The 10,959-nt window shown below is 38.5% G+C and overlaps 1 protein-coding gene across 1 annotated transcript in view; it reads right to left on the bottom strand.

Annotated features, from left to right (window-relative positions):
- Positions 1–340: 340 nt before the first annotated feature.
- Positions 341–10,959, bottom strand: part of FBP2 (fructose-bisphosphatase 2) — a 59,664-nt gene continuing 49,045 nt past the window's right edge. The window contains exons 6-7 of the mRNA XM_027874977.1: positions 4,819–4,938; positions 341–732 (exon numbers count right to left, since the gene is read on the bottom strand). Of these exons, the coding sequence (XP_027730778.1) occupies positions 526–732; positions 4,819–4,938 (327 nt within the window). The 3' untranslated portion in view covers positions 341–525. The remainder of the gene's footprint in view (positions 733–4,818; positions 4,939–10,959) is intronic.

The raw sequence follows: 10,959 nt of genomic DNA, 5'->3' as shown, positions 1-10,959 counted from the left end.
CAAAAATGTTTTCCAAGAGAATGTATTGACTATTTAAAATTGACTACACACACACACACACACACACACATTTGTATATTGCATGAAAAAGAAAAAAATTCAGCCACCACAGAGTAGGTCAGATTCAAATTTCAAAATCAATAGTGGTGAAATCTAAGAACACTCTCATCCCTGTCAGCACTTGAATAGCTGCCAGCTTGTTGGGATGTGTGTGTGTGTGTGTGTGTGTGTGTGTGTGTGTGTGTGTGTGTGTTAACAAATGTAGCATTCCAGGACTCTATTTCCCTGACATGACAGAAAGCAAGACAAAGCCATCTTGTTTTATTTTGCTTTTAACCACATTCCATTGAAACATTTCTCATTTCAAGGACCTGGCTTCAGCAGTTCCTTTTTTAACCTTTCTGTTCCAATATACATATCAAGTTACCCTTTTTATCTTTGCCAGATAATATTAATTCAGGACAGGGAGTACTGGACACTGGGTAATTTGTAAGATTTGAGAACAGAAGAGGAAACAAAGTAGAGTTAGCGTCCATCTTGGCCACTTTGCTGATGTTTCTGAACACAAGCCAAATATTCCTGAACATCATCTGGAGATCCAAGAATGAGAGGGACTCGTTGGTGGATGGTTTCTGGCTTCACTTCCAATACTGGCTGGGTGCCCGTGGTGGCGATGCCTCCCGCCTGTTCAATGATGAAGGCCATTGGGTTGCACTCATAAAGGAGCCGGAGCTGCAGGGAAACACATCCATATGACTGGGCTTGACAAAAGGACTCTGAAACCCCAATCTTTCTTAAAATACATGGTAGAATTAGAATTGTCCTACCCCTTTTGTCTCTAACATTTTTATGAGAACTAGGGCAAGATGGAACTGCCAATCGGCACTCATCTTAATTATCTTTAGATTCCCCACTAGGCCATCAGCCAATCAGCCCGGGAGGAAATGATAGCAATCAGCACTTCTGCTCTTCGTGCCTTTGGGCTGTATGCCTTCTAATTAGGAAGCAGAGGTGAACAAGAAGCTCCCCTTGAAATAGAAGCTCCTATTCAGAGCCTGATGACTGACTGGAAAATTCCCTTCTCATGTAAGTAAAATGTCATCTTGACCATGCAGTAAGATTATCATGTAAGAAATCATGCCGCACAAGTGACCAAAATAATCATCTTCTGTGAAGAAAGATGGACCTTTGTGAGGAATAACTGATTTTAAAAACTAATTTCTCACTCCCATGGTCTTCTCCTTATTGTGACTCTATAGGTGATATGTTTCTCCTCATTCAGCCTGATTTAGTATCATGGTAAAGTCATCTTAAAATTGTAGGCTGAAAGCCCAAGAGGGTTTGAGGAGAGTCACATTGATGGATTAAAGGCAGAAAATAGAGGCAGCAAGGTGGATAGAGTGCCAGGCCTCAAGTCAGGAAGACTCATCTTTGTGAATTCAAATCTGGCCTCGGAAGCTTACTAGTTTTGTGACCCTGAGCAACTGACTTAACCTGTTTGCCTCAGTTTCCTCATCTGTAAAATCGGGATAATAATAGCATTTACTTCCCAGTGTTGTTGTGAAGATTAAATAAAATAATAATTGTCCACGTGCTTAGCACAGTGCCCAGCATTTAGGAAGTGCTATATAAATGCTATTAAATCTGGGATAAAGGACTGAGGTAGACGGGGATACCTGCCCAGAAGTACTTCATTCTAAAGGGTTTTATTTGCACATCCTATCTCCACTCCCTGTCCCATCCCAATTCATTTTCATGGCTGGCCAAAAGGAATCTTGCAGTTTAGAAAACAAACCAAAAATACTCAGATGCAGATGGCTTGTTAAAAGAGAAATCTAAAAAAAAAAACATGCTAAATGAGTATAGTTTAGTAATTAGACATTAGGTAGCGAGTCAGGATAATTTTCTGATCCTAAGTCAGAAAGAGACTTTGCATAGACTCTGCCATTGGTGATAAGGAAGGGTAAGGCCTTTAGGCATTGCTTAGCTGGCTGACTGGTCTATGTGCCAAAGAGCATCAAGTTGGAGTGGGTGAATCTACTATTGGGGAGGAAACATCTATTATATCCAAGGCTCTAAGAATGGAGAGATTGTCCTTGTAGGTGAGGAAGGTTTCTAAAGGTTTTTCCACAGTCCAATGGCTGTTTTGTGAAGGCCTTGACTTTATAATGTCTATAGCTTAAGATTCTGGATTTTGAGCTAAGACTTTGGACTGGCAGAGAATACTCTTCCTCTTATAGAGAAGAGGCAGTACCTTTCCTAAAGACTCCAATTTAAGCCAGAAGCTGAAAGCTGAGAGAAGCTTCACAAACTTGTGCCCAGTGGAGGATTAACTGGAAAGAAAATTAGTACCTATGGAACCAACCAAGCTATTGTTGCTGTTCATCCTTCGAGGGCTGATGACATCATGAGGGTGATGCCTTGACTTATGCATAAATTGTACATGAGTGGAGCAGAGGCGTGCAGAGTCATCAGCCTCACCGTCTCCTCCAATCATCAAAGTCCAGTGGCCAAGACAAAAGTCAAAACAACTGGTGATGGCCCAGGATACAGTGGGTGATCTTGGCCTTTCTAAGTTAAGGTCTTTCCCAGATCTCGGTTTGTCTGAGGCCATGCCCATTTCATAACTGAGGGCTGGGTAAGAGTTGAAACAAAAGATGGCTCAATTTACCATCATAGGGGAAGGTATTAGAAACTAGGGAGACTGGCAAAAGAATTCTGCAGAAGATGGGATTTGAGCTGAATTGTGAAAAAAGCAGAAAAAAGGCAGGAGAGGATTCTATACATAGGGGACGGACATCAGACAAAGACATGAGAGTTGAATGGCAAGTGCAAGAAATGGTAAGTAAGCCATCTTAACTAGATTATATAGTGCATTAAAGTAAGTAAAATGTAAGAAGACTGGGAAGATAAGGTAAAGAGATCAGTGGTGATAAATGCAAATACATTATTATTTGAATGAAAGCTACTTGAAAGAAGTGATTATTTCATTCTTTATATTTGTATACCCAATATCTGGCACAATGTTTGGCATGTAGTAGACAATTAATATTTTGCCGATTGACTAATGTACAAAACAAAACAAAACCCTTCACAATAAAAAAAATGTTGATAGAATAATTTTGCATAATTCAGAAATTGTGGTGACCAAGGAATGAATGTTACCAATAACCCAAAGGAGAACAGAGAGATTTGGAGTGAGTATAAATAGACTGCTGCATATATCTAATAATGATTTATATACAAAAAGTTATGTATAGAATACTATCTATGAAATGCATGATCAAAAAAGAAGATAAGTAATCACATAATAAGAGTGAAACAGTCAAAAATATAGACATCTTTTAAATGTTGCACTGGTATCCATGAAATATAAAAAGACCTATGCAAAGGCCTCCCTCTTGTTAACTAGATTATAGAAGACCTAAGGGGGAACACAGACAGGAATCATACAAGATGAAAAAGTGTGGCTAGATAGTAATCTGCACCAAGACAGCACTGTCTGTCTGGCATAACCCTGTGAGACCAGCAGGAGGAAACACCTGACAGAGACGATACAACTGTCAGAGACTGAATGCCCCATGAGAATGATGTGGGGCAGGACCAGGAGAAACACCACAACATCACTGAAGCATGCTGGGGAGGATTGAGTTGTTCTTCCTTACATATGCCCCAGCACCCGTCCTCTACCCAGTGTGTTTATTAGGTGAGTATGTATTTGTGGGAGATACACAGCGGGGGATGTCCCTGCTTTATAGAGGAAATGTCCTATTACGCCTTCCTTATGTTACATTATTTTGCTAAATATATTGACTTTGAATTGATCGAGTCTTCTGGCTGAATAGCCAAAAACATTGATGCAGCTAGTGATTTATGATTTTGAACAGATTTATGATTCTGATTCCCTGCAACCTAAAGGAGCTTGTCTAGGGGATCCATGCCTAAAGGGGAAGCTGAGGCAGCTAAGTGGTTCAGTGGATCGAGTGCTGGGCCTAGAGGCAGGAAGACCTGCATTTAAAAATGGCCTCAGACTTACTCACTGTGTGACCCTGGGCAAGTCACTTAACCTCTGTTTGCCGTAATCCACTGAAGAAGGAAATGGCAAAACATCCCATTATTTTTAAGAAAATCCCATGGGCAGTACTGGCGTGCTTTGATTCACAGGGTCACGAGGAGTTGGACACAACTGAATAACTAAACAACACCACCCTCGAGTGCTACCTAGAAAAATGCCCAGTGCTTAAGTGAAGGCTTAATTTTCAATATATGTTATCTCAGCAACCACCAGGCAAATCTGTGAGACTGTATAAGCTTCAGTGCAAATCTGCACGATGGGAGAGTGTGTGTGTGTGTGTGTGTGTGTTTGAGTGTGTATGTGTGTGAGTGGTGTGTGTGGTGTATGTGTGTGTGAGTGTGTGTGTGTGTGTGTGTGTAAAAAGAGAGAGAGGGAGGAAAAAAAATGCTTAGCAAGGTCAGAGGGCAGGAAATATCATTTCTAATTGGCACGGATCAATGGAAGAGAAAACTTTCTTCCCTGGAAAAGAAAACTTTCTTCCCTGGAAAAGAAGCATTTGAGCTGAGCCTTGAAGCATAGGAAGAATTTCTTAATCTATACGTGGGTAGGTGAGGAAGGCATTCTAGGCACAGGACACCTCTTTTCTCCCCCCACTTTTTTTTCCTCCAGAATCTCATAATTCACTACTGAGTTTTAACAATTTTTATTTCCCTCTGATTGTTCTCTGGAAGAGATGCAAACAAACGTTGGAGTTACCAGAAAGCAGGGGAAAGCAGAAAAGGGTTCAAAGACCCCGGGTTTACCTTCCCTTTTGGACTCTTCTGGTTAGCTGGGTACATGAAGATCCCTCCATAGACCAGGGTACGGTGAACATCAGCGACCATGGATCCCACATACCTGGCACCATAGGGAGCACTGCCATCCTAAAAGAGGCAGAAAGAAAAAGACAGTGCTGTTACTAGCAGGCTTGGAAATTAATAGAAGCCAAGCCTTGTTTAGGAAAACTCAGATCTCAAGTGGAGTTAAGTCTTAGCTTTCCTAAGCCCAAGACTTCTACCTTCTCTCCATTCTGCCTTCCCCTTATTTCCAGACTATTTAATAATAATAGTCTATATTTATCTATATAATAATACATGATAGTTTATATTTTATATCATCTGATACATATGATATAATATATAAACTATATAATAATTATTTATATTTATTTATATTCATCATATGGCACTTCATGATTTTTAAAGCACTTTTACATACATTATTTCAGTATATCCTCACTACAACTCTGTGAAGGAGGTTACACAGGTATCACTATCCCCATTTTACAAATGAGGAAACTGAGGCGCAGAGGGGCAAGAGCCCAGATTTGAAATTAGGCCTTCTGATTCCAAGTGTTCTTTCCATCATACCACGATTGAAATAAATTTAATTGAAGTTAATTGGTGTGAAGCAAAGTGAATAAAACCATGAGATGAACATAAAAATAGTCATGGCATCTTACGACCCTAGCAAGGAGCGTCAATGCTAACGACAAAAATCCCATTGCCATTTTTAGCAGAACGTATTGTCTTTTAGGGCAGAAAGACTGCTTTTCATTTTGCCTTTTCTTATCATCAGTAACATATTACCTATATTGTAATTGCATAATAAATTGCTAGCTGTACTGTATACAATTAGTTTTGCAAAAGCTGCTATGTTATTCATGGTACCTATCCCTCCCTTGAACAATTCCCTAGATGTCTAGGTATCTGTTAGTATATATACTTGCATGGAAATGCTTCTACCTTTGTTTGCTCAGGTCATATAAACAAGTAATAGGATTACATGAAGGAGGTATCTTCCTGAAATCCTTAACCAGGGACCATAAACTTATTTTTAAAAATATTTTGATAATGTGTTTTGACACAATTGGTTTCCTCTGCAATCTTATGTAAGTTTATTTTATACATTTAAAAACATCCTTCTGAAAAAGGGTTCATAGACTTCATCAGACTGCCCAAGGGGCCCATGGCCCAAAAAATGTTAATAACTTCACAACAACTGCCTGGCACCAGTGGCAAACTGTTGCCATGTGAAACTGAACCCTGTAGAAAAGAAAGTCAAGTATATTCATGCGTATATAATTTTCATACAGTATTTTCATTTGTACTTTAATTCAGAACAATTGTTAAAAGATACATTTTTTTTTTAGTCAGTTTAGAGAGTCCTAGCAACTATGCCCTGGCTTGATCTCAGGCCTCTGAGAACAATAAAAAACTTTTGTTTGAAGTTCAATTAGTTCTTGAACTTCAATTCAACTGCGCAATGATTAAAATTTCTTTCAAAGGGCATGTAAAGAAATATGTCTACTTCTTTGTAGCATTCAAACAATGGAAACCTTGACTTCTGTCTGTAATGAAATAAGATGACATGGATGTTGAGGGGGAAACAACTAATACTATATTATTGTTAAAAAGTTTGTTGTACCATAATAAAATAAATGCAAATCAAAAAATCCTGAGGTTTTACCTCACACCTGGAAATTGGCAAAGATGACAAAAAATGGCAAAAGTTGATGTTGGAGGAGTTGTGGGAAGATAGACACACTAACACCTATGTTGGTGGAACCATTTTGAAAAGCTCTTCAGAAGTATGCAAGTGACTAAATTTCCATACTCTTTGATGCAGAAATTCCATTACTAGATGTATACCAGTAGGAGACTAATGATAAGAAGAAAGTCCCCATATACACCAAAATATTTGTAATAGCACTTTTTGTGATAGCAAAGAATTGAAAACCAAGTAGATGCCCATCAATTTGCAATTATGCAAATAAAGTGACTAAATTTTCCATACCTTTTGAGCTAGAGACTCCATTACTGGGCTTATAGCACTAGGAAGCTATTGATAAGAACAAAAGATCCCCATACACTCCAAAATACTTATAGCAGCACTTTTAATGATAGCAAAGAATTGGAAACAAAGCAGAATTCCATCAATTGGGAAATGGTTAAACAAATTGTGGTACATGGATGTAATGGGATATTACTGTGCTGTAAGAAATTACAAATGTGATGAATACAGAAGAGCATGGAAAGATCTACAGGAACCAATGCAGAGTGAAGTGAACAGAGTCAAGAAAACAATATACACAATGACCACAGCAATGTAAAAGGAAAGAACAATCACATACACAGATCAAAAGTGAACATTGCATAAAGAACAAACCTGGCTGGAAAGAAGAAATAAGAGAAGATACTCCCACCCTGAAACCCCTTCAAAGAAGTAAGTCCACAAGTGTCATACACTGTACATATTTTGAGATTTTTCGATATATTGATCTGATTTGCAGATTTTTTTCTTTTTTTCTTTATGTCTTTAAAAAATACTATTTGTTATATGGGGCAGCTAGGTGGGTACAGTGGATAGAGTACCAGCCCTAGAGTTGGGAGGACCTGAGTTCAAATCTGGCCTCAGATACTTACTGTGTGACCCTGGACAAATCATTTAATTCTGCTTGCTTCAGGTCCTCCTTTGTAAAATAAGCTGGAGAAGGAAACGGCAAACCACTCCAGTATCTTTGCCAAGAAAACTCCAAATGGGGTCATGAAGGGCTGGATATGACTGAAATGACTCAACAATAACAAATTTGTCATATGGCATAACCCCTCTTAGGAGAGGAAGAGGGATACTAAAGGAAATTGCAGTGATGTTTAAAAAAAAAGTCATCAATGAAACTTTTAAAAAAAAAGTTATTGTATCTTAAATGTCTTCTGTCTATAAAAATGATAATAATAATAGCTAGCATGTATATACTGCCTACTTTGCAAAGCACTTAAAAGTATTATTTAATTTGATCCTTACAACAACTCTTGGTCATAGGTACTGTTATTGTCACCATTTGACAGTTGAGGAAACTGAGTCAGAAGTTAAGTGACTTGTCTGAGATCCCATAGCTATCTTTGTAAGTGTCTGAGGGAGAATTTGAACTCATATCTTCCTAACTCCAGGCCCAGCTTTTATATACTGTGCTACCTAGCTGCCTTACTTTATAGTTGATTTTTTCTATTCTGTTGCCCATTTGTGATTTCTTTTCACTATCCAGCAACCCCTGAAAAGTTCTTTAGGTTATCCTTTGTTTTGTGCTTAGAAAAGGCTTAGAAGTACCTCAAGCATAGCAAAGGCTGGATTAGAACACTTCCCATTGAGGTCAACAAATACTCTATCTCACCTCCTGGTAAAACATATGCTCTGGACCCTTGATAAAGGCAGTCAGCTGCAATTTGTTGATGCCTTGAACTGCAGAGCTGTGTCAAAGATGATTGGCACCTGAGCCACAAAGACCCTTGCTTTGGTAGGCTAGAAGTGCTATAGAAAAATGCCACCTGATACTCTTGAGCATTTCAGTTGGCATTCAGACACGTTTTTCCTTGGACTTTCTGTGAAGCAGTATTCCTCCCCCCTCTCCCTCAGTGGCCATGGTGGCAATGAGGACATAGCAAAGAGAATATATGCTTGTCTAGGCTAGCTGGAGCCTGGACCTCAAGACCCTGGCTGTCCCTTCTGTTCTGTCCTTTTCAAACCCAGGCGACCAAAGAATGATCCTGAGAAATGAATATTCCCAGGCCTGGAGATAACCACTTGAGTTTGAAAACTCAGGATTTCCTGAGTTGGTGCATGTTTTCTTTATCTTGTAGGTTTGTTTTAGTGAATGGATAAAGAGTTCAGTTGTTTTTGTTTCTAGGGATGGTGAATGGTATATCTCTGATAGGTTTAATAGAGTTAAAGCTAGAAGTGACCTTAGAGGTCATCCAGTCTAACCCCATCAGTTTACAAATGAAGAAACTGAAGCCCAAAGTTAAGTGACTTGCCCAAGCTTACACAGGTTATTACTTCTTATGGAGACAATGGGTATGTGTAGGACATATAGATATATGAAAGGCCAGGAAAGTGCTTAGTCAGGAAAGATTGATCTTAAGGGTAGTAGGTTTGAATTATGTTTCTTGTTTAATCATTTTTCAGTTGTATCTGACTCCTTGTGACTCCATTTGGGGTTTTCTTGGCAAAGATACTGGAGTGGTTTGCCATTTCCTTCTCAGCTCATTTTACAGATGAGGAAATTGAGGCAAACAGGGTTAATTGAAAAAGAAGAAAGAAAGAAGAAAAGAGAAAGGAGAAAAAGGGAAAGAGGGAAGAAGAAAGAAAGAAAGAAAAAAGGGAAGTTTTATTGATGCACTTTTTTTAAAAGCACCATCAGTTCCCCTCCAAACTCTCTCTTATCTGAAAATGTCTTGAAAACCTTCATTCCATATTTATAGTCTATTGTCAGTTCTCAGAAGTCATGATTGGTCAATGCATTGATCAGACTTCTGAAGTCTTTTTTTTTTATGTTGAAGTCACTGTGCCCATCACGCAAATTATTCTTCTGATTAAGTCTGTCTTCTCAAGTTTATTTGACATTTTAGTATTCACTTTTTTATGATGTAATGATATTACATTAGATTCATATTCCACAATTTATTTAGCCATTTCCCAATCAATGGGTACCCAATTTCCTTCGAGTTCTTTGCTATTACAGAAGAGCGCTATGCATATTTATGGGGGACTTCCCCCCACCCATCTTTGACTTCTCTAGGCTCTTTCCACTACACCGTAGCTGCCAAGTCTTGATTCTTCCCTATACAGAAACTTAAGAGTTCTGAGAGGACCAGCTTTCATTAGCCACCCCAACTCTTAATACATGTCTGTATTCTGGGTCTTGCTTTAGGAAAGATTTCAAAAAACTGTATCCTGAAGCTTAGACTCGAGCCCCCTTTCCTTCTCATGGCACTGTTATGCCTCAATAAGAACAATCAGTAACAATGTCTTGTCCTTGATAACGTCCAAAGTACAAGGCGTTTAAGGTCAACCAAATTGCTGTAACAAAAAAAGAGTTCACTTTAAACATTTTGTGCAGTTATGAGGGAAAACAGCTTGCTGGCCAACCAATCAGAAAAGAGCAGAGGGGAAAGATGGGAGTAGTTTCAAGTCTGCTCACCCAGGAACCCACAGTTTCAGCTGTTTATCTCAATTATACAGACTTTTGGGGCCCATGACACAGGCTGAAAATGAAATGATAATCTGATTTCCCCCCAAGTTTTTTTTTTAATTTTTTTACTTTTTTACTTTTATTAGTCAGACAAATGACAAAACTGGTATTTACAGTCACTGGAGGAGAGAAGTCAGTGTTTCCTATTCAGTGAAATGGCTGAATGGGAAAGTTTTTTTTCTTTTTTTTGTAATGGTGAGAAGTCTTGAGTAGGAGATATAGAGAAAACTGCTGATGTGGTAAATTCTATGGCAGGGTTGTTACATTGATATTATACAGTTTGAACTAGAACCCAAGCTTTCTGATCCACATCCACTGTTATAGCTACTTCAGCAAAAATGGCTATGTCTCCTTATTCTAGAAATAACAGCTCAAAGTCTTCTGTAGATAGATATTTAATAAACGTTGATTGAATTGAATTGAATCCATTAACTGGAATGTGCACACATTTTGTACCTATCAGACAATCAGAATTGATAACCATAATGAAAGGCAGATCATTTTCATGTGAACTGTTATTTAACCAGGCCTCTATCATCTTAAACTTGGGAAGCTGATTTTTTTTTTATTGCAAATGTAGGTCTTTGTGTGGGCAGCTAGATGGCATGATGGCTAGAGCACAGAGCCTAGAGTCAGGAAGACTCATCTTCCTGAGTTCAAATCTGGCTTCAGACACTTACTAGTTATGTGACCCTGGGCACTTACTAGTTATGTCACTTAACTTTGTTTGCCTTAGTTTCCTCATCTGTAAAATGAACTGGAAAAGGAATGGCAAGCCACTCCAGTGTCTTTGCAAAAAAACAAAAAACAAAAAACAAAAAAAAACAAAAACCAAATGGGGTCATGAAGAGTCAGACACAACTGAAAAACCTTTAAA

The sequence above is a fragment of the Vombatus ursinus genome, unplaced genomic scaffold (genome assembly GCF_900497805.2).
Source record: "Vombatus ursinus unplaced genomic scaffold, bare-nosed wombat genome assembly UNPS02014807.1, whole genome shotgun sequence".
Lineage (NCBI taxonomy): Eukaryota > Metazoa > Chordata > Mammalia > Diprotodontia > Vombatidae > Vombatus > Vombatus ursinus.
Note: the sequence above shows the minus strand (reverse complement) of the source record. Positions and strands in the feature narration are given on the sequence as shown.